The 23635-nt window shown below is 46.6% G+C and overlaps 1 protein-coding gene across 1 annotated transcript in view; it reads left to right on the forward strand.

Moving 5' to 3' along the window:
• Positions 1–7019: 7019 nt before the first annotated feature.
• Positions 7020–23635, forward strand: part of SATB2 (SATB homeobox 2) — a 127714-nt gene continuing 111098 nt past the window's right edge. The window contains exons 1-2 of the mRNA XM_030241871.2: positions 7020–7149; positions 7636–7854. Of these exons, the coding sequence (XP_030097731.1) occupies positions 7686–7854 (169 nt within the window). The 5' untranslated portion in view covers positions 7020–7149; positions 7636–7685. The remainder of the gene's footprint in view (positions 7150–7635; positions 7855–23635) is intronic.

Consider the following 23635-nt stretch of genomic DNA (forward strand, 5'->3'; position numbering starts at 1 on the left):
CCTGGTTCTGTTAAGGTCTTTACTCGTATCAGGTCTCCGCCGCCCGTAGGAACTCGGAGAGCACTTGAGCCTTTGTGAGGCGATGGTGTCCAACCTGAGCGGGGGATGTTTAGCTTCTAGGTCGGAGCCTGGCTGGGCAGCAAGGATGCTATCTTGCTAATTTACTTGCTAATCGTTGTAATTAAAACGATTCGTGCCTCGGGGTACGAGTCCTCAGCCCTGCACGCTCGGCATGTCCTGCGGAGCTCCGCCGTCACTCGTTCTGACCCCGGGCGAGAGCGCGGTTGGAAGGGAAGAGGGGGCTTTCCCGGAGCCCTGCGTCCCGTAGGCACACGGGGGGTGTAAAGGCGGGCGCTGGGCTGGCTCCCGCACCGAGGGTGGCGGCTCTGTGCTGCAGCCCCTTGCCGCATTCGTTCACGCCGCAGCTCGGGCAGTGCGCGCAGGCGGAACGCTCGTTTCCCGTCCTAGCGCCGCTCGGAGCGGCCACCTCGGGGTGAAGCGGGGGACACCTCTCGGCCCGGGGCAAACAGCACTGGAGTGGCCTTAGGCTGCGGCGAAGGAGCAGCCGCAGTTGGTGCTCGGGTGGAGGGGCTTGTTGGTTACTTCTCTCTCGGATCTAGGGAACTTTCCTTAATTGCAACGAAGGTGGCAAAACTCTTCCTTCATTTCCAGCTATAAGCTGCTAATTTGAAGGAAAAGAGCCACAGGGCACAAACGCCTTCGTCTGTGCTCTCTGCTCCTGACAGTTTACAAATCTAACCAGAACTATTTCAAAGAAGCCATGCAATACTGGAGAATCTCGAAGTCTGTTAAGGTGAGGTGGGTCGATGAGCTTGATATCTCACGGAGGAAATCCCTTGCGGTTAGCATTACAGCGTTGATCGTGGGAAAACGAAGCCAAGGGCCGGGGCAAAGCCAAGATTTGCAGACTTGCAAATGTGTGAGGAACACGGGGAAACTGCAGATCGTAGTGGGGAGCTGGAGGGCAGGAGAGAGCCTAGCAGGACTCCGGCAGAGGCCAGCTCAACCCCGCACCAGGCGTCCAGCCGGCCCGGCCTGCCGGTGAACCCCGCTCCCTGCGCCCGCCTCGGCCGGGGCTGCGCTGCCTCCTGGACACCGAAATACGGTGTAATAGCGTGTTACGTGCTATTCGGCTCCGGCCGAGTCGTTCCCTTCCCTGGGTACGTCTGGCTGCAGAGATTGCTTCTCTGTTGTCCGCAGCTCCTTCTCCACATAAACCAGCGTTAACAGCAAAAGGCTCATTAATAAAACCACTGGGGGGAAGGATGGAAGCGCGGGTAGGTCTGCAGAGGTACTGCTGTCCCGAAACCCTTTGGTCGGAGCTCGGACGCCGTGAAGACGCTTTGGGTCTGTTTTTTTTTTTTTTTTTTAATTATTTTAGTTATTCCATTGGCACAGCACGAACGAGCCGCGTGGATCCCGAAGGGGCTGGAGGCAGCCGGCGGTGCTCAGGGGGTGCAGAGCCGGCTCTCGGGGGCCGAGGCGTTATGCCGCGGAGCCGGGGGACTTGCCAGGCGGCCCGGCGGCCACCCCAGCAGCCGCCGCGCTCCCCCTCTGGCCAGCCGCCGTTTTAGGCTTAGGTTGCTGGGGGAAAGCAGCGGATTGTGGCTGGGAAAGGACGATGGCTGGCGTCGTGCTCCCGCCGGCACTGTCGGCTGGAGCCAGAGCTTTCCCCTCGAAGTGATGCGGGCAGAGTCGGGCTTCTCCCGCCATTGGGCTCAAGGACATTTTCGTTTCATTTCGGCTTCCCCTCGTGAACCTGCCGCCGAAAGAGGGATCGCGGTAGTGCGGAGGGACGAGAACCCCTCCTGCGGCGGCAGGGTTAGATGGCTCGTCCCCGACAGCGAGCGCTCGATGGCAGAGCCACCCCGCAGCGGCGGCCTGGCTCCTCGGCTGCCCAGGGCCTTTCTCGGACCGCGAAAGGAGCGCGAAGAAGGCGCTGCTAGGCAGGAGGTCAGTCCTTACTTGCTGCCCATCGCCGGTTTGCCTGGGCCACTGCTCTGTCCGGGCCGGGCCGCGGGACAGGAGAGGGTGTCGGAGCCTCGACGGCATGTGGCGCGGCGGGCAAGGTGGCAGGGCGGAGCGGCGCTGCAAGGACCGAGGGCGCAGCGGAGGACGGCGGGAGGGGCCCGTTCGGCGCCGCGGCAGGTGCTGCGCCGATTCCGCACCGCCGGGGCCGCGGGCGGCAGAGAGCAGCGTCCGCCTCGGGCTGCGCCGGCGCCAGTGCCCGCGCGATGGCGCTGTGCAAAGGCGAAGGCAGCGGGACGGCTCGGGCGGGTGGTCCCGGCCGCGGCCCGCAGGAGCGGATGCGGGCTCGGGTCTCGACGTGAGGGAGCCCGGGCCAAGCGGAGAGACCGGAGCCCTCGCCTATGGGATCCGCTCTCCCCTTTCCTCCTGACCCGGCGTCCTGGCAGTGCGGACTACAGCCGCCAGCCCGAAGGGACCCAGAGCTGCCTCGCCGGTGCTGGGGGCCATTCCGCTCCCAGACCTCCGGCCGGTGTGCCCTCGTGGCAGCCCGGGACCTCTGCGCTTCGAGGCAGTGCCCGCGGGCGGTGGGCCGGTGTCCCCCGGGACCCCAGCGTGCGGCGCGGGGGACCTCCCCTCGGCCCGGGCCACAGCGCTCAGCCCCGGCCGAGCCTCGCGGTGAAGCTGTCGTCCCGCGGGCGCCGCGGCCCCTGGGAAATACCGGGTGGAAGGGGGGGAAAGCAGCAGGCGAGGAGAGCGCCCGGCGGGTCCTGCCACGGGGAGAGCCACGGGCGCCGGCTCTCGGCCCGGCTGCGTGGGGCGAGAGCCGCCCCGGCCCGGGGGGAGGCATCGCGGGCAGCGGAGGGCCGGGAGGTCGCGGCAGCCCCGGCTGCAGCCGCCCGCCTCTGAAGCCTGTGTGGGCACAGAGCTGCGATGGCTTCCATGCGTTTTGGCTTTAAAAGCGGTAGTTAATGAAAACCAAACCTTTCCAAGGAGGTGTTTTTGTTCAAAATTTTGTGGTAATCAACGACTGAAGGGGTCCGCAAACTTCAGTAACAAGGAGCGTTGGGCACTCGGAGCGCATCCACTCCTGCTCCCATCAGAGAGAGCGAGCAGAAAATTCTCGTACAGAAGTTGGTGTTAGAAAAAGAAAAATAGGTTATTAATATTATTAATATTTTTTAAATTGTTGTTTTTTTTAAATCGCGACATTGAAGATGGGTGAGGAAAGCAATGGGAAATAATAACATTTTCTTTCCAGTGGAAATAAGGACATGTGAAAATCATACAATGGGGGGAAAAGCGTTTGTAATTCGAAACAGAGAGAAAAGTCTTTTATTGGGAAAAAATATGTAAAAGAAAAATAAGCATCACACTTCATTAAATCCGTATAAATTAAGTGATGTTTACAAAAGAGAAGTTACCAAACAATATTTATACGTACTCGGTTACGTTTTCCCCGGTTTCACTAACAAGCCCCTTTGCTTTCGCGTCAAAATTTTCAAATTATTACGGCTCCCGATTTCAAAGTTATTTTCTCAGAGTATTTTACGTAAACATTCAGTTTATACATACACACTAAACATATTCGGTAATCCTGATATTCCAGTGAACGCGGAAATGAGAAACCAGCTGCCGGTGGAGAAAAAAACGAAAGCAAGAGAAAGGTGCAGGGGATTCATTGCAAATGAAGCAATCGCTACATATATATTTAAATGTATTTAATTGTATGCATTATTCAAATGCCCTTCTGACTAGTTTAATAATTTAGAATCGATAGTTTTCCTAAAAACTTTATAAAATATTTACACTTAATAAAATATTAATCGATTAACAAGCCAGTTGTACTCTTATAGGAGCTTTACTAAAGTCCTGTAATCGCGCTGTCGCCACACGTCTCCGCTGTTAAGGAAAGGATCACTGACAAAATGTAAATGAAGATCTTCAGACGGTGGTGTTTATAAAATACCTCATTAATGGGCTTGGATTGAGTCTCTCCATCCATCCACATCATCAGATATAATAATAGTAACGAATCAGACAGGGAAGATCCTGGCTAAACCATTGGCATTTTTTTTTTCCAGAAGTACTGAAGTCCTAAATCACCAATTCTTCTAACTTTCTGGCCATTGATCCTTGGGCATTCGTAGTTCAACATCAAAGGTAAGAACAAAACATTACTCAATTATTCAATAGCTGGTGGAAAACGTTAACTTCCATACTGCTGAGCTTTATCAAATGGGGGGGAGGGAGAAAAGTTAGATGGGTTATTTAAAAAGATAACAGAGAGTTCTCAAAACTTTGAGGCTCGTTTCTGAGAGGGAAAGCAGGAGACCTGCCTGACGGCAGCCGCCGCGCTCTCTCCTCCGCAGCCTGCGCGTTCCCGGTACCGCCGCTCGTTTCTCCGTCCGCTCCCAGAGCCCCGGCCCTGGCGGTATCCGGGCCCCCCGCCCTCGGCCTTCCGCTGCTCCCCGAATCTTCTCTGGCTCCCCCCGACTTCAGCCGGCGATGGCACGCGGCTCCCACCCGCGTCCACGGCTTGCTGTCCCGGAGCAAGGCTGGCACCGCGTCCAGACTTCGGCGGCGGGTCCCCCTGCCCCTGCCGAGGCGGGGACAGCCGCACTTGGCACTGCTTTTCGGGGCCGGCCCGGAGGTCGGGTGCGGAACGAAGGGATGATTTCTCTTACCCTGCCCGGGGATCCTCTGCTTCTCCCGATACTAGTTTCAGGGGCGGCCCGGAGCTCACCGGGACACGCGAGCGCTCGGGTGGGCCGTCACTGCCACTCGGCGGGAAGGAGGGGAGCAGCGGGACCGGCGGCAGCCGATCTCCCGTAGGGACCTGACCCTCCTCCAAACCCCGAGGCAGCACTGGGACGGCTGCATGCGGGCTCGAGGCAACCACTGCTGCCCGCCCGACTGTCTCCGGGCGCTTATGGGAAGAACGAAGATCTGTCACCAGGGCTGCCCGGTGGCCGTGATGCTCCCGCAGGTCCCCAGCGTCGCCGTGCCCGGGACGGGGGGCTCCGCTCCCCACTAACCCCCCTTTTTTTTGACCCTCCGGCGCCACCGTAAAAGAGAGAGCTCTTAAGGGAGCACGGCGGGGAGGGCGGCGCCGAGCAGGGAGCCAGCCGTGGACGGGCGGCGGGGGAAGCAGAGGAGGGGGGGGTGTCGGGGCACTTTGGGTGTCCGCCGCCGCCGGCTCATTCCCCGGTGCCCGTCGGCCGCCCGCCCTCCCCGCCAGAAGGGATTCCCTCGGTCCACCTTAACGTGGGTCTCGTTCCGCCGCCGGGCGGGCGGCGAGGGCTCGGCGGCGCGGGGCCGCCGGCTCATTCCCCCGCGCCCCCCGGGCCGGGCAGGGGGCGCTGCGGGTCCTCGGGGCGCCCGCGGGGCATGGCCCCGCCGGGAGACGCGCCCACGCCGCCACCGGCCCCAGGGAGCGGCGCGGTGCACCTTGCATCAGAGAGAGAGGGGACTGCCTGCCTGCCGGGTGACCGCTCGCTGCCCCGGGACTGGTGAGGGGCTCGATGTCGCCCCGCTGCGACTTCCTGACCGGAGCTTTGCCCGCATCGCTGGCTGCACTTAGGTAGCGCTGTCATGCCCTACCCGGAGCTCCGCTATTAAATAATTTAGTGGCGGCAGCAGCAGCGCTTCCCTGCCCGCTTGTCACCTTCTCCCGGCCCCCGCCATCAATTATTCAGGACCATCCCGGTAACTGCCTGGAGTCGGGCGCGGAGAACAGGGCGACGGCGGGGCCCTGCCTGGGGCCGGTCGCTGGATCTTGGAGGCCTGGAAGAAGCGCGACCGGCCCTCGGGGCGGCAGCCCCCACCGGACCGCGAAAAGTTACTGTCACCTCGCCCCGGCGGAGAGAGGTTGCGGGAGGATCCCCGCCGTCTGTCGGTTCCCAGGGGGACGGGACTAGGGGGCGGGTGGCAGGACGCGGCGAGGCCGCACGGACTGCTTCGGATCAACCCGGGCGTCCGGACTGAATGCCGGTGGCAGCTTTGCTCCTCCTCGGTCGGTCCGGTGTCCCCAACTCCCACTTCCCCACCATCCGCTCCCCCGCCCTTCCCCTTCTCCCGGCTCCTCCTCCTCTCCTTCCTTCTCAGCCCTCCCCCAGCCCGACTACCCCTGCCCTTGCGCCTTTCTGCCCTGGGTCTCTCCTGTCACCACCGCGTCGTCCTGCCACGCTTCCCCTTCCCCACCCAGCCTGCCCTACGCCCTTCCTTGGCGCGGCACTGCGCTCCTCTTTCGCGTGCGAGATGTATTATTTATTTATTGGTGTTTAATTTCCTGCCAGGTGGGTTTCTGCCTCCCACCCGTGAGCGTAGCGGAGCCGGGGCTCCGCGGGGCGGGCCGGGCCGGGAGGAGGTGGGCTGCTGCGTGCCCGTCTGTGCCCGATTCCGAGGTAGCAGCGAGACTTGATTTTTGCGGGGGGGCGGGGGGGGGGAGGGGTGTCAAGGCGAGGAGGGGTGGCGATGTTTGGGATGCACAGCCCTGGGACGGGAACGCCGCGCAGACAGACAGGCAGACACACACACAGGCGTGCACATACACCAAACCCGAAAGCAAGGACAACCCCAAAAAGGACTCACTTTGCCTCGATGACTCAACGCAACTAATAACCGTTTCTCTGCTCTCTGTGGCGAGTCCCTCCTGCCGCTGCTCTCGTTGGCAGAGGAGGGAGCGATTGAAAGTGACACACGGGGGGCCGCCGCCGCCACTTCTCCGCGCCGCCAGGCACTCGCCGCCGCCGCGGAGCCCGGGAGAGCGGCGCTCCCTCCTCTTCTCCTCCCCCTGTTTCCCCCGGTATTGATTTTCTCCGCTGAAGGTGTGAGAAGTCGGCTCCCTCTCCCTTCTTTTCTGCGCCGCAGCCGCCGGCCCCACGCCTCCCCGCCCCCTCGTCCCGACCTCTTCGCTCCGCTCGCCACCCGGGACCCTCCGGGACGGGGCTCTACCCTTGCCGCCCCGCGGGAAACCGCCCCGGCCCCGCCGCCTCAGCACCCCTGGAGGAGGGCGAGGAGGGGGCTGGGGGTGGGGGGAAGGAGTAGAAGCGAAGAACGCGGCGTGGGAGAAGGAAACAGGAAAACTTTCCACCCTGGATTCTCTACTTCTGATCCATGGACAGAGCCCAACTCAGCCAACTTACAGACAGGCTATAAGCAGTAAGTACAGCGGCAGTTCGCGGGAGCTGCTCGCTAGAGGCTTCCTCGCCAGCAGCCGGCTACTCCGTGGCTGCACAGCTGGCCGGCGCGGGGGGGTCGTGCCAGCGGGGCCGTCTGGACTGGCAGCCTCTTCCCTGCGGTCCCCGGGGGTGGGCCGGGACTGCGGCCGGACCCGGGGCGCAGCACCTGGCTGCGGCAGGCGGCCGGGCTGCTCGCCTGCCGAGCGCGATGGGAACCGGGGCGCAGCGCTGCCTGCCCCCGCCCGCGGCAGGTTGGCGCCGGGCGGCTGAGGCGAACCGCTCGCTTCCAGCGGGGCCGGCTCCGGCTCCGGCGGCGGGAGCGGGGCGGCATCGCACCCGACCGCTACTCGCCCGGCTTCACGCGGCTGAACCGCTCTGGAGACGGGCACCGGGGGCCCGGCCGGGTGAGAGGGGCCCGGTACTGGCCAGCGGCCACTGAAGCGCCCCTTGTTTCTCTCGCCTTTAGGTCCGTGCTCCTTCTACTGCGACCTGCCAGCGGGAGCAGCGTCCCCGAGCATGGAGCGGAGGAGCGAGAGCCCCTGCCTGCGGGACAGCCCCGACAGAGGCAGCGGCAGCCCCGATGTCAAAGGGCCCCCCCCCGGGAAGGTGGCCAGGCTGGAGCAGAACGGCAGCCCCATGGGCACCCGCGGGAGGCCCAACGGCGCCGTCACCAAGCCCGTGGGAGGTAACCGTGCGGCCGCGCTCGCGGCGGCTCCGCCGCCCGGGGCGCGCAGGGCGGCGGGCCCGAGGGAAGCGTGTGGCGGGCGGGTCGGCACCGTGAGCGGAGGGGCCGGCAGGTCCGAGTGGCAGCTGGAGGGCTGCTGCCCGCTTTCCCGGGCAAGCATTTGGCTGCTCGGCGCCGCTGCGGTGATGGGGATCCACGGGAAGACTTGGACCGGGCGTGCGGCGCGCAGCCCTCCGGCGTTAGAAGGCCGCCTGCCGAAAGAGGCCAGCCCGGGTCGGCCTCTGGCCGGGCAGCTCTCAAAAGGCGAGGGCTGATCCTGCCGGAGGGTAACGGGGTGAGAGCGTGTCCTGCGCTCGGCCCTTTTTTGGTGCGGATTGTCCTGGGGCAGCCCACGGGCATCCCCCTGCCCGGCGGCCCTCCCTCAGGGCACGGCAGCGGCCGGACGGCGGGCCCCGGCAGCGCCTTCGGCTTGGGTGCGGGCGGTCGGGCTGCCTTCACGGATGCAGGTGACACCAGTTAGGTGCGTTAACGCTCACCGTCACAGCTTCAAGAACAGGGTCACCAGGGTGGGGAAAAATGGTAGCGTTTATAGTTGCCTTTTGTGTTTTTATTTTTCTTTTCATAAATAGCATTTTGTAGCAGTTGTTGTAAAAGAGGATAGGACATGTGTAAGGTTCAGCTCTTTCAGCACATATCTTGAGCATTAGTTTTGCAGTTTTCCTGCGTTTCTCTAGAGTACCTAATCTTTCCTACTTTGCTGTGAAGTTACTGGTCAGTTTTGTGTTAAGAGCATGTTAAGTGCGTGGTTGCTTTTTTCCCTCCTTTTGTTCCAAGCAGATAAACTTTCCAGTCACTTCTCTTAAATGCCTTCTTTTTTCCCTCGTAACTCTGATGCTGTCGTATTTGACAATGCAGTCTCGTATTAGGAAAAGTATATTTAAAAATCTTGAAATTAACCAGATGTTGTAAGCAGAATACTGCAGGAAAGGCCACCGATAACTTTTCCTTAAAAAACCCTCTGTATTTGTGTTTTAAAATGAGCAGAGCGGTAACACATAATTGTAGTTGTTTATACACAAGGAGTTTGTGTAGCTGGCATTTCGAGAGATACATTGAAATGGTCGTCACATGACTCTCTATTACGTGAGGTTTATTTAGCGATTTTACCATTAGATGCTTGTTTTAGACCTCTTTGGCTCAATAGGCTTCCTAATTGCTGAAGTTTGCTAAGGAGCTGCAGATTTTATTTTAAAAGCGTAGGATTCATTTATATACCTAATGAAGGGTAAGAGAGCTCACTAGTTTTTTATGTTTTTATATATTTAGTTTTTAATCCTCTTCTCTGTGTTCTCCCAATGTACGGAAAAAGAAGAATCAGCTTTGCAGTGAAAGACTTGTAATACTATTCCATTTAGGAATTGGTGAAGAAATAATTTGTTGAATAATGGTAAAAGGGAACTAGTTAATCATATAAAAAGTAGGGTATGTAGTTTTTCATGCCTTTTTTGAGACTTGGGCATTAAAGCTGCTTGATTTTTAAAGGAATGTTGGAATTAGAGCTGAAATATTTTTCCTTGGGGCATTTATAGAAATATACTTTAAGAGAACTCTTTTAAATGTTTTTGGAATATATGTTTGCTTTCTAGTTGCAGCTGTATTATCCAAGAGAAATTGAGCAGCTTTTATAGTTATATTGGTGGTTCAGCCTGAATCTGGCCTATTAAGCTGTGGAAGATCTCTTCCACTTAAGAAAAATACTTTCATTTCTGAAAGCAAACTTAAGAGCCCGAGTTTTCATTCATTACTCTTCAGCTCATTTATAAAGGTGTTGTAGACAGGAGTGTAGAAGTGTGGAGGAATAAGAAATACAGGAGTAATTTTTTTCTTTTTCCTTAGCTGTTGTTCTTTAAACAGTCTCAGTCTCTTTGGGGTTAGGCTGTTCATAATAAAGGTTATTCATTACTCCTTATTGATACTGAAAGCAAGAAAAAATTACTCCTTTCTGAATACTTACCTAGGTTCTATAATACTCAATACTAAATTAGTTAAGGCAGATTTTTTTTAATAAGATAATGGTGCTGTTTAAAATTGATTTTTTTTTTCTCCTGGCAATACTCTTACAATAAATCAACATAGCTAATTTCCAGATATTTTCCTTCTGCTCTTTTTCAAGTTTGGTCTTTAAGAACCTGTTATAATCAAGTGATCTTTTCCTGAATGCAGATCGCACCTGTTTCAGGTATTTTTGGAAGTCTGGATCTTTGCAGTGATTACTGTGGTCTTTTCGCTGGAATTGTGAAATGCATCTGTAGACATTTGTGGATGGGCTTACTTTAAATTTACTGGCAAATTAGTATAAAAATTGTTTGAAGTAAATACTGATAGGGATTCTCCTACTATTGTGCCTAGAGTCTGACAAAAAGGAAACTATTGAAAGTCATAGTGAAGTGACATCCAGGGCTTCAGTTGCCAGTGTTTCTGTGTATTCTTATTTCTTGGGCTTTAACAAGTGCTAATACTTACTGAATGTGAATTGTATTTAGGACAAAAATAGAAATGCTTTACCAAAAACTAGAGATCATTTCAGTTTTTTTGTTTTATTTTTAATTCCATAATGTATGTCTAAAGATTTTGAAAGCAACGCCAAATGCTAGCAATTCTTTTTCTCATCTCATTTTGGGCCTTAGGTATGTAAATGCTGAAATTCCTTCCTATTTGTCAAGTGGCTTTTTGTTGTAATAATCTCAGTTTCTGAAGTTAATTCGTGAGAACAGAGCAATAAGCTCTCAATTATCTGCAGCTATGATGAGTGTGATGACCTTTGGTAACTAGTTTTATAATCATACTGTTTGCTGCAATTATTTTTCTAGTGACTTCCCTGAGAAATAGAGAAATATAATGCTATTGGTGTTTCTAGCTTTCTCACTAGTTTTATGAGTGAAAAAGTGTTTTAAAATAAGCTTATGTAATGCAGACAGAAAATCAATTGTTCTCATGAGAAATTTTGCGTTATGACTTTCCTGGTTTTTTATTCCTAATGTGAATGTCCTTAATTCAGAAGGCCATTACAGCAGCTATAATAATCTAGTGAAGGTCACTAAAAAGATAAACGAGGTCTTAAAGGTTGTGTTTAATAGGGGATTTAAAAGTTTTGGTACTGTTTACAATGTTGTTAGCGTCAGTCCAATGTATTAGAGTCCAGTTTTGGTCTGCCTGACTAACCCAGTGCTTCTAAAATATTTCAACAGTTATCTTAGCAGTCTGTTTTAAAACCTGTAGATAATAAAACACAAGTGCTCAGATTTTAAGGAGAGTAAAGTTCCTTGGAAAAAAAGACTTCTATCGCTTTAAAAAACATATGAAGCCTGGGAGAGAGTTTAGAGCAAGCAAGAGCACTATGGTGTTGACAGCTTTATATCCCTGTTGGGTAACATTCACTTACTAGAATTGGCGTCTCCTCTCAGTTAGTAATTCACTCCATAAGGATTAAAAAAAAGAGGGATGATTAATGACTAGGAAACTTATATTTACAGAATTGTTGATTGCAGTTCGTGAACCTGTTTGTGGAAGAGTGGATGTGCATATATATGTGTGTGTGTGTTGATTTGAAGAGCATAGAAAATAAGCGTCAAAAGCTTCTGAAAGCAGCTTAAAATGCCAGTATGCAGAATGAGATGTTCTCAAGTTTGATTTTGCTGAAAAAGAGGCATAGAACAAAATGATAGCCAAGGGAGCATGTTCAGATTTGAAACAGGAAATGATGGCAAAACATTTTTTGTTTAGATTAGTTTGATGCAGTCTGATAATATGTTCATATTCATTTAACTGTTAATAACCGTGATTCAATTTACAAAATATTAATGGAGGGCAAAGCTTTTGGGCAATTCAAACTGAAGTGTATGATCAGGGTGGTAATCAGTAGCTGTAATTAGGGAGCTTGTACGAAGTCAGATGTAACAGAAATGTGGATGCAGTGACTCTTCGGAGCGCTGCTGCTGATTGCTGTGAGCCCCCTGAAATTCCAGTGTATCGTGGTCGTGTCTGCTTAAGTGTAGTTAGAAATCAGTTTTAATTTATCTCTGGGGTGCCAGAAACACAGGCTGATGGTTAAAGAGCTGTTTGTCAAAGTCCATTCTACATATTTCTGTAAAAATATGGTATGGTATGCCTTTTATATCTTTCCAAGGATTTAAGGCACTTGACTGGAGCAACAGCTCACTTGTGTGCAGACGGAAGAATACAGCCTGATCAAATTTGCTCCTCTCTTCTCAATGGTTAGTTAACATGGCGTCCTGAACGCAGTAAGGAAGTGTGTTTCACTTATCCTTAGGAATTGAGCAAAGTGAAAGGTTAAGTTTTAGATTCCTGCCCATATCCTAGATGAAGAATACCTTCCTGCTGCCTGAAAGAAATATGTAGCTCTTGGAAAGAATTTAGCGCATGGAAATACAGAAGCGTGAAAGCCGCAAATCCTTGTTAGTTTCAGGAACCAGCATAGATGCGTTTTTATGTTTTATGTTTATATTTTATGTTCTATCTGTGGCTGCATGGTTGGAAAATGTTGCTTTTAATTTTATATGATTCAGTAGGGACTTGGGAAAATGTAAAATCTAGCATTTTACATGTTTCTGATATATAATGAAGAAGAAACCTCTAACAGGAACAGTAAGAAAAGCAAGAAAGTGATTTTTTTTTCTTTTTTTTTTTGGAACTGATTGTTAAAAATGAGTTTCTGGTGTTTTTGCTGATCTTTACCCTTCTCTCCCTTTTTCAGTCAGGCTATATCATGTAAATAGAACAAACAGAGCAGTCATTCCTGAAGGGTCATGCAGTGTATCAGCTGTATTTTTGCTGAGGTACAAAAATAGTCTTTCTTTATGTGTTTTCAGTACTTGGTCTGTTATTAAAATAAAGACACAGTTGGTTGAAGTGCGTGTGCAATTGAACATACGCATTAAACAGAATATAGGGTGTCCACCCATTCAATGACCTAGACATAATTTGATGTTTAGGGTAATTTTGGAACCCTTAAGTTGCATCTGCAGAAAGACACCAATAATTTGAATTCAAGATTTAAGATTAGTGGTAGTAAGATTTTTTTCTTTCCCCTGCAACAGTTCTAAGTATTTCATGTCATCTCCCTGCTTTTCCACACCCATGACCACGTTAGTTAACTGCATGCCGTAATTCTTATCATCAACCAAAGGAAAGAAAAAGCAACCAACATAATTGAAATAATCCATATTAATTCTCTGTTTACTCCTCCCTTTTTAAATCGGGTCTTGTTTTTTCTTGATCTTACTGGGATAGAACATAGTATATTTACTGTCAATTATTTATAGGGCAGTTCTTTGACAAACTCATCTTAACAGGAGGTTTCATTGACTCCCCAGAACTGTTTTTTGTGCCTAAAGAAGATGGCAAAGTCATATTAAAAACTATACAGATGCCAATGAGGTAACATATTTTCAAGAAATTAAATAGTGACTTAACATCCACTCAGAACTTAGATTAAGAGTTCAGACATCAAAAGAAGGCCAACAGTATTAACCATTTAGTGTTATGAATAAACACTTAGAAGTAAAGTTTGAAGATTTCTTTCCCAAATACCTGGTTTTGTGGAATCCTTATATTCTATTTAAATGCTCTTCTGATGCTGAATATTTTTTCTTGATCTAAAAATAGAAAAAAACCTGGCATAATGTAACTGTAATCAAGTTGTCATTTCAATAGACAGCTATGTCATATTGAAACTTTCTAGTTTGTAGCACAGACTTTCAGATGGTATCACTTACTTTAGGATTCCTTTAAAAGTATTTGAGTTTAGTATTCTTCATGGAGAGGCTAGCCTGAATATTTATTTTTGCAGTTACTTTCTATTATTGATGTTTTCTTTAGAGCTGTCTGAGTGGAATGGGGAGGAAAAGGGCCACAACGGTGGTCTGGAGCTTAAGTAAAATACTTGAACCAGTAAGATTTTTGTGACTCACGTTGACACAGAACATGGTAATACAATATGACAGCTATGGTGCTGTAAAATGAAGAGTTTTATTGCAGTCATGTATTTTTATTCACCAAACATCTGTGTGACCTGTTTAGGAAAATTCTTATTTTCATCGAGCAGTCCTCAACCTGCTTTTAAATCTTATTTTTAAACTTTTCAAAATAGCTAAAAATCTGTAAAACTCTGGAAGATTTTCTTTTGAATCCCAAATTGCAAGGCATAGCTACGTTAGGCCTTTAATTACTGCCCCTCATAATTTAGTTAAATTAGTAACTACTGCTGTGTTTTTCAGATTAAAGGCTCAGTTTTTCAAGGTATAAAGTATTACCAAGTCCCTTTGAATTGAGAGGATGGGGGTTTGTTGGAGATAACCTGTGCCTGATTCATACTCTGTAACTACCAAAGGAACGTGCTCTCCTTTTGAAGCTTGCAGTGGCTTTGAAACCAGCCTGCTGTGTTGAACAAGGAGCCAAAGCCCTTTCTAGCTCTGAAAAAATCTCCTTGTGGTAATTGGTTCCTACTGTACCAAATGTCCGGGGTCAGCTGCATCGGTCCCCACGGTGGCATGTGTCACTAATGCAGATGTAAGAAATAGTCACAGCAGACAAAAGGCAGCTGAGTATTTGATGGCTTTTGAGAAATGTTTTCTAGCCTCTAGCCATACTAAAAAAAATTGCCCTCCAAGAAGCTTTGTACTTGTTGCAGAATGCTCATCAGCAGCGTCTCTGCTGCAGGGCTGCAGACAAATGAGTTTACATTGATTAGTGCTATGAAAGACAGAAAATCCTCTTTGCCATTTCATTTGGGAGCAGTTGTTAGCCCACCTAGTTGAAGTTCTCATGGCCATTCCCAAGTGTTGACTGCTTTAATGTGTGATATGTTCTCAGCCAGCAAGGCATGTTGTCCATATTGTCACTATTCTATAGTTAGGGATTTTTTTTTTTTTAATCCAGAGTCCCTGTGCTTTGTATGAAAGTATGTATTGCATCTGTAGAGTATATTTTGTCCTAGTCTTCATTTGCATTGATCTGAATATTGGTAAAGGAAAAAATATTTTATATTTCCAGTGTTATTTCTTCTATTTCAGGGAACTTTAGAAAAACCACGAAACAGTATTTTTAGTCTGTTTTTTTTTTAATTTTTAAATATATTTGCTAGCTCTGTGAGTGTCCCCTGAAGATTAACAAATATCCAAGATTTTGGCATTAGCAGTTTAGGGCTGCTGACATTAAAATCTCTTACAAATGATATTGGGAAGGTTTTGTTTGTTTGTTTTATTGGTTGGTTAGTGCTGTGTTTTGCTTTGGATTTTTTAAGGGTAATTCTTATTCTGATTTTTAAAGGTGTGAATGTTGATGTTGCTAGTATCTGAGGACTTATGTAAAATCTCCTTCCAGAAGGCACTTCTGCTTAGAATAAAACAACACAAATAATTTACAGATTGTTTAAAAAATGAAGTGCAAGCCCTGCATTGATGTTCTGGTAAACTGAATGCTAGGGCAGGAATACTGTGTCTTAACTCAAGATATATTTTCAATTTCTTATCAAATGCTGAATGATTATTAGTGTTCCACGCAGTGATGTTTGGAAAAAGAAGATTGTCATTATTTGTAGAAGCTGTATGAAGGGAACAGAAAGAATTTGAAGAAAAAGGACAGGTAGCTCTAGATAAGAGTCTAAGCATATTACTTGTTTTCTAAATAGAAAATTATCTAACTAATTACCTGGCTAGAAATGTTTAGTCATTGTGCTCTAACTGATGTCCTTGTATCACATGGACATGCAATATTAAACAATTTAAGCACAACTGTACCTTGTTAGTAGCAATGTCAGCAAGGTAAAGGTCAGAAAAATCTTAATACCTGTCAGACACTGTTTCATATGAAGCTGCAGCATCTCTTGAGATAACCATATACCCTCTGCATTTTCAGAATGCAGTAAAAATGTCTTCCATTTAAACATGCTCCCTCGTTTGTTCCCAAAGACAAACACTGAGATGAAAAGACACACTGTTGACAGCAGATCTTTTCAAAGGTACTAAACCTTGCATGAAATGTCAGGAGGGGAGTTTCTTATATCAAAAGCATGATTTGTATGGCTGCGTACAGCCACAAGGTTACTTTGTGTCTCTCTCAGCTGTTCCATTCTGTTTGTAACGTTGAGAAGGGACTGGATTAGTCTGTCTTTACTTGGGTATCGCCAGCACTTCACTCTTGAGAAGTTGCTGACTTGTGTCAGCATTTGGACGGAAGCTTCAGATAAGTGAGGAAACTCACAAAGAAGTATTTACCATCTTGGTAATCTAAACTCACGGAGAATGTTTTGCCATAAATTTAACTGACAGGCGTATATTGGAAATGAAGCATGTTATTTTCAAAACTATAACCAGCCTATTTTTTGGAGAGTAATATAAATTCATATTTTGAGCATATTTTGGTTTATGTGCATTTCCATTATTTATATATTAAAATTAGATGTGCACAATTTCCAGCCTTATTATTTTGAATGGTTATTAAGAAATGTAGTTATAAATTATGAGTTATACAATACTTTGGAGTAAAAGGTGATTTTCATAATGTCTTTTCCCAACTTAGAAATAACTTCTTTGCCATAATACAAACATGTTAGTGAAGCAACATGATAGATGTCTCTTTAAGTATCGTAGTAAAAGAAAATGACTTGTATTCTGAGGCTGTGGATAGTTTATGTTGTTTTGGACCCATTTCCCAAGCAGTGATCGAAAACAGATTACAATAACAATTATACAGTCAGAAGATGCAATATCCATTTCTGTTTTAATTGAGTGAAAGAATAATAAAAACATCATTAAGAAAAATGAGGTGGACCTGTCATACACGCTACCAATTTTTAGACTTAGAGAAAATGCACAGTAACAGAAGTGTGAGGGTTTTTTTTAAATTTTCCTTTTTTTTTTTTTTTTTAAGTAGTTTGTTTCTGAAGCTAGAAATCTGGATAGTAGACTTCATATGAGCTCCTGTGAGCAAGTATGCAGTAAGGAGGTGTATTGCTTGACAGTAATGCTCAAGTTAGGCATTTTCTGAGTGTCTGGGTCTGGCATAATAATGAATGTATTATGATGACATTAGTATGATCACTGTGTCATATTGACCTGCCAGCTACATGAGCTTTGAGAATGCCATGGACAGGTAGAAAGTAGTAAAAACTATTTCCTTCTCTTTCAAAATGAAGAGCTGTGCTACTTCATGTAAGGGGAATGTTTTGGTGTTTTGTGCCTTCCTCAAATGTGTGGACGTGAATGCAAAGAAGAGTACTTGGTCTCTTAAGCCATTGCTCCCTGGGACAGACTCTCCTATGGCCCTTCAGCTACCAGATTAAAACCCAAAAGGCAGAAGGGCTCTGTGCCAAGGGGCCATGCATCTGTGTGCCTCTTGCAAAGGGACCAAACTATAGTTGGAGGCCTGAGGTTGAGGGATCCCGGCTCTCCATTTTCTCTGACTCCTAGAGCTGTAAGCAGAAGTGTCCTTTCTGCTGTACCCTACATGGGAAGAGAGAGCCTTGTTACAGTAGCCTTGGCTCCAGTACTGTATCATACAGCTTTATAAATCAACATTTGGAATGGCATCCAAAAGTGAAGTGGGAGCCAGTTCGGCCTTTGGAGCACAGATGTAATCTGCTTTCTTTGGCTAACACCTCTCAGTGAGCGCATGCATTTGCACTAGCAGAAGTATCTAATTCTTTGGTGTAGTTCTGTGTGCATATTAATGTAGCAATTCAGCTTGCTGAGCCCTGAAAGCATTGCTGACTCATGGCAGGTGAATCCACACACAGGTCAGCCTATAGGTAGGTCTTTTCTACCTTGCCCCAAAATGTTCCTAACTGGATGAAGTTAGGAACATTTTGGGGCAAGGTAGAAAAGACCTACCCTGTGCATACCTGAGAAAGAGAATGTATTTAACTTTTGTTCCTTGACCTCATGACTTGTTTGATCAAGATCTGGTAGTTATTGAACCCATTAGATTAATGTGACCTGCTGGCAGATTTATGTAAATATTCCTAAAGGACTAATATTCAAACTGATAGCTGTTAAATGTGTGATCTTACATTTGTAGGGTGGTTCCCCCACAATTCTGCAGTAAGACAATACAAGAGAAGGCCACTCAGAAGTTGTCCTCTGTCCACAAGGGTGTGAAAGATTGGAGTTGGAAGTAAAGGCCAAGCCCCAGAGGGCAGTTGCTGACCCATAGTGGGCTGTAGGTGCAGACTGTCTGAAGACTCTCTATTGACTGGTGAAAAGGGAGGCAGAAGGGGAAGCTGGCTGCCTTTTGGAGGACAGAATGGCTTCTACATTTTCTTATTTGCGATTCTCTCCTCCACTTAGTTTCCCGCTGAAGATTTGATGAAGATTTCTGTGGTCTCCTTCTACCAGAAAAATCCCATCTAGTAATGATATTGCTGCAGCAATAGCCTTACCCTTGCTGAAAGTGAAGCAGGATGAGGAGCTTCATCAGTTACCACCGAGTTTGACAACATTTATTCAGAGAGAGAGTTTAATGTGTCCTCTTGCGTGTGTACTTGTAACTTTTGCTCATAGCCACCTCTGCCATATCTGTTGGCACTGTCACTTAGGTTTTCTAGTGCTGCCAGGATCTATAGGATATGAAGAAAGAGGCAGTGGTTGCAGATAATTCAGTTTGTCTCACTGTTGGAGCCTGCAAGTGGTTCTGAAGGCAGAGATATAGATTGGCAGACATTTAGCTTGTAACACGGAGAAGAGGTGATAAGATTTCTTATTTTTTTTTTGCCAGGGAGTGGTTCACAGAGGAATGGACATGGTGGAGAAAAGAACTTGCTGGTGGGTCCCAGTGGAGACCCCAAAATAGGCCCAAGTGTGGTCTTCAGCACTTCTCCAGAAATAAAACCTCAAACCAGCTATGAAGGTTTTTCTGTTGCATTCCAGGGGACTTATCCCAGTACCAGGAGACTAGTTAATAGAACCTTCATTAAAATGCTTTTGCTAGAAGATGTTTTTTTGCTTCAAAAATTACATAATATGGTGGCATCTGCTAGCACCACTGAATTTAAGGGCTTATTAGTGGTTCCAGTTTTCAGGGTTTAAAAATGTTGGTCATTAAAAATAATTTTGGGTGGAACTTGGCACAGAGAGTGTTAACCCCTTAGGCAAGTTCTGTTATATTTTTGAGAAAAAAGAAACAGAAAGGAGTTCCCCAGACTAAAGACCCCTCACAAACCCTATACTTGTTTTTAAGTTAAAGAAACCAAAACCTAAAACTAACAGGAAATTAATGGCTTAAGATGATTTTTTAACAAAAATTCATCTGATTTTAGAAGTGTTCATTCCACTGATTTTGAGTGAAAGGACTATATTTTTCATTTAATTAATATTATGAAGTATAGCTGTGGAGTATTTTTTCTTCTTTTGTAACTGGGAAACAAGTTGAAACAACTGGGCTTTTTTATTTAGGAAAAATGTAACTATAATGTCTTCACCTTTTTCCTTTCAATGGGAATAGTTGGACTTATTTTTTTAAGTGTTCTTTTCCAGCCTGATTCCATGATTCTGTTCCATGGATTGGAAGACTTGTGTGTAATTCTGGTGGGCAGCATGGTGCTGGTACCCCCAGGATTCCTGCATGCCAGAGGTGCTGCTGCACAGGGGGGCTGAGCTTTCTGCTGGAGGCACCTAGACAGCTGTTTGTGCTACCTTCTCACTCGGGCTCTCTCAAAGCAGTATTTTGTGCTCTGGGTTATCGTTGCTCTCAGTTTTGCTTGTTTAATTGGAGAGGTGGGAGTGCTTTATTCTCCTGTTTAATTGCTCTTGCCTCCTGGCTGCCCTGTGCGTGACTGTCCCTGGGCTAACAGGGTGGCACAAAGCCCCCGTGGGGCTGCTCCTGTTCCCACTCTGTGAGCTCAACAGGTGTGACAGATTCAAACTTTGGGTTGAGTTAGTGCAGCTGGTTTAGCAAAGGGGATTTGTTACCAGAAACAGCCGATTTGCTTTGACTAAGAAAAGGTCTCATCTCCTGTGAGCAACGCTTCTGTCCCAGACACGCCGCAGGAGAGGCTGTGCCAGAGGTAAATGCTTGGTGTTTTCCTATTTCTCATTTCTTGTTTGTCACAGCACATGCTCTAAATGTGGCTTCTCTTTTTTACCAGTTTTTAGAAATTCAAGCATTATCGAATCAAGTTAAGAGTTTCATAATATGTTTCTGTGGTGGGATAGTGGCCTGAAATATTTTGTGTTAAATAGTAAGGCTATTATTTCATCTAGGAGAAGGATTCTTTGGGTAGTTAAGCTGTCAGAAGCAGAGGACATCTGCAGAGACAGCAGTGACTTATAAATAAGATTTCCTGAGATCTGGTATAGCTGTGATGGCTGGGAGACTGAAGCCACAGAAAGGACTGGAAGCTGAAAAAGATGTAAATGATACCTTGTGGTTTGCATTTGCCATTGGCTAAAATATAAAATGTAGAAATGCATTTCCTGCCTACAGATTTATTGAATATGTAAAGCCAGAAAAAATAGCCGAGGAGGAGTAGAAAGATATTGTCCTTAGTTTTACTTCCTCTGGCCCTCCTAAGAAGAAAAATTCTACAATGTAATGTTATTTAACATGATCTTGTTTCTTTGGCAAACGCTGTATTAAAGTCATCTGTGGACTGAGCTCTTCTTGACTAAATTGCATCCTGGAACAAATTATTTGCAGCGGGCTTATAAAGCCATGAAGAGTAGGAGTTTAACAGCATCACATTACTGCTTATATGCAAAATCAGATATCTTGCATTTTGTCTAGAACACACTGGAGAGCAGAGGATTAGCAAAAAGTAGGGTCCTTGGTTTTAAACAAAACCTTTTGCTGTAATGAGGTGCTTGATGCCACACAGGATTGTAGAGTGGCAGAGGTTTTGGTACAGTCTCCTGTATTTGACACAGCGATTTCCCGCTGGCCGCCTGTCAGGGTGTGCACACAGCTTTCTTCACGTGCTTCCGAGTGGTTAGTGACAAACAACTGCAAAGTCATTCCTTTGGTCCCTATTAAAAAAGATTTACAGTGAAAGAATTCTCAGCTTCAGAATAAGACTGTTGGAAGCTGGTGCTTGATAAGTAAAAGGCTGAAACACAGTCCATTTACCCAAACCAAGCATTTATCGTAAATAGGTTAAGTGCCAACAACTTCTATTCTGTCCGATTTAATTGTATTCATAATTTATGGTATAACTTGAAAGTGAGCCTTAATGGAAATGCCTAATGCTTGCTGAAATGAGGGGGCTCTGTCTCTTCCACCTTATCATGGAATTGCACTGCCATGGGCTGAACCTGGGGTCTGCTTCAAGCCGGATCCTTCTTGAGCATGAACAGTCGTGGATGTGTGGCCCTGTGGAAATGGTGTGATTGTGCTTGTTTAGCCTGTCCTTGTATCTCCTGCACCTACAGCCCTCAGCTGGACTCTACAGGATTTTCTGGAGAAGATCTCACATCACCATCAGCTGCAGCTATGCTGTGATTGAAACAGAAGTGGTGTTGAGATTAAAAAAAAAAAAGACCAACGTCTTTTTTTCCAAATACTGTTTGGTGTCTTTCCTCTTGAAAAAAGCCCAGCCAACTAGACAAAATATCCCACATTTTGGAGTGCAGTTAATTTTTCTAATTATGAATTTGTCTTCTATTGTTACATGTGATCTTAAGGGTCTTTTCCAACTGAAGTGATTCTGTGATTTTATGTTTGTTTGGCTAGTCAAGTCTTTAGTAGAATCCTCCTGATATATTAACATAATAACTAGGTTTTAATTTCTGATCACTTCAGGATTTGCAGTTTACACTGTTTTGAAGAAGTGACACACTGAGGCTTTAAAGCTTCCATTTTTCCTTTTTTTTTTTTTTAATGAACTTAGTAGTGGGGTTATGTTTTTCAAAAAGGACATGATGGATTTGTGTTACACTTCAGGATGCAGGGTGGCATCTTTGCTGCTGAAATTCAGGTATTTCTGGTAATGAAAGCTGTCAAACTGAATTGGCTTCTGCCTTTTCAATCAGAGCTGCAGGATGTGAAAAGGAGAACTGGCAAACCTCTCCTGTGCCGTGCCGATTTCTGCCTTTTAAAGCATTTTTCTCAATTTAGGTTCTTTTTCAAATTTGTTGAGAAGAAAGACAGTTAAAATACCAAATCTGTATATCTAAGGTCAGCTCTACTGCAGTGCAGAGAGAAATAAATAAATGGACTGCTTTCCCCATGACTGCCTTTGCTGGATAGAGGTCTCTCTAAAAAAAAACAGAAGCAGAGTAGGTTTAGGAAATGTTTGTAGTTTGATTGCTTCCTGTGGTTACTGCCAGTTGTGGAAGCATGCTTTATTGTTAACTATAGGGAATCTTCATCTAGGTAATTTTCTCAAGACAGTCCATGCTCTGCTAATTGGGCTTCTTAGTTTCTGTTGTAGAATAAGGGTCTCATCTTAGAAGTCCAACCAAAGTTTCTTGTACATCAATGGTTTTAAGGTGTGTTTGGAAATAAGCATTTGTGGATTCTCCTCTTGCTATTACCTAGATTTTTTTTTTCTCTGCAATGAAAAGGCCAGCTTAGAGAATGGCCCACGCTGCAGTCTCTGCTAGGCAAAAAGTTTTCTACAGAAAGTAATGAAGAATTTTCGGTAGTTTCTGAATTTTCAAGTAGATGTCCTGGTTTCTGAACTCCAAACCATAGAAATTTGCTTTGTCTTCGAGGGAGATTACTCTGCATGTGTGTCGGTTCTGTTTAAAACAAACAAACAAAAAATAGCCAACAAGCAAAACCTGAAAACCCAAAGCATACCAGCAACAGCAAAAACTTTATTTTCCACTTTCTTCACTTGATAAAAATCTCTCCACTGGAGAATGATTTCCTTTGGGTTTGACACCACCATTTGATCTCAGTTTTTAATAATTTTGGTGGGTTTCACTCCCAGAAGAAAACATGCTTGTGCTGTGAAGTATTCCCACTAGAAACCTGGGAAGTCTTAAAACCTCATGTTACTCAGGGCAAAGAACTGGCTTTTTTATTAATACCCTGCTAGACAACTCCTGTACAGCAACACCATAACACCATGCTGTTGAAATTAATCAACTTGATGTTTGAAAATTGTTCAAATTAGATAAAATTAAATAACACCTAGATGGGACTCAAAACTTGTCCTGATGGAAAGAGATTTTAATCTAAAAAGACATGAATTTTATTGGTGCTTTTCCTTTCTAGTTGATCTTCATTTTGTACTTATTAGGATGCACAAGCACTGCTCCCTATTTAATGGCTGGAGAGGTGGGTGGCTCTAAGAGCTCTCAGCTTTCTGCTCTGCCTGTGATGCTTCTGTGCAAGCAGACCATGCACAGTAGTTAAGTGCCAGTAGTATCACATCTATTACTTAAAAAAGCTTGTGCTGGATCAAGTATTATTTTAAATAAACAAAAGAAACAGTGCAGGACTTTTTAATACCTGCTTTCTTCTCTTCCTTCTAGTTTGTCATTAGAAATCTGCAGCTTTTACTTGGAAGTCTTACAGCTGAAAATGTTTTCCAGGGAGCTATGTGATTGCAGGTTGCTAATACTTTTAACTGGCTCCAAGTACTTTTTTGTAAAAATGAATGCTGTATGCAGCAGACTATCTCAGATTTCCACTTCTCTAATGAAATATCTATTTCTCTCTCCTTAATTTTTCAAGAATTGATTACTCCCCAGTGAAATAAAGCTATAGATTAGAATGGGCAAGGAGGAGGAAATGTGCATTTGGTCTCTTTAATATATATTTA

The sequence above is a fragment of the Serinus canaria genome, chromosome 7 (assembly GCF_022539315.1).
Source record: "Serinus canaria isolate serCan28SL12 chromosome 7, serCan2020, whole genome shotgun sequence".
NCBI lineage: Eukaryota > Metazoa > Chordata > Aves > Passeriformes > Fringillidae > Serinus > Serinus canaria.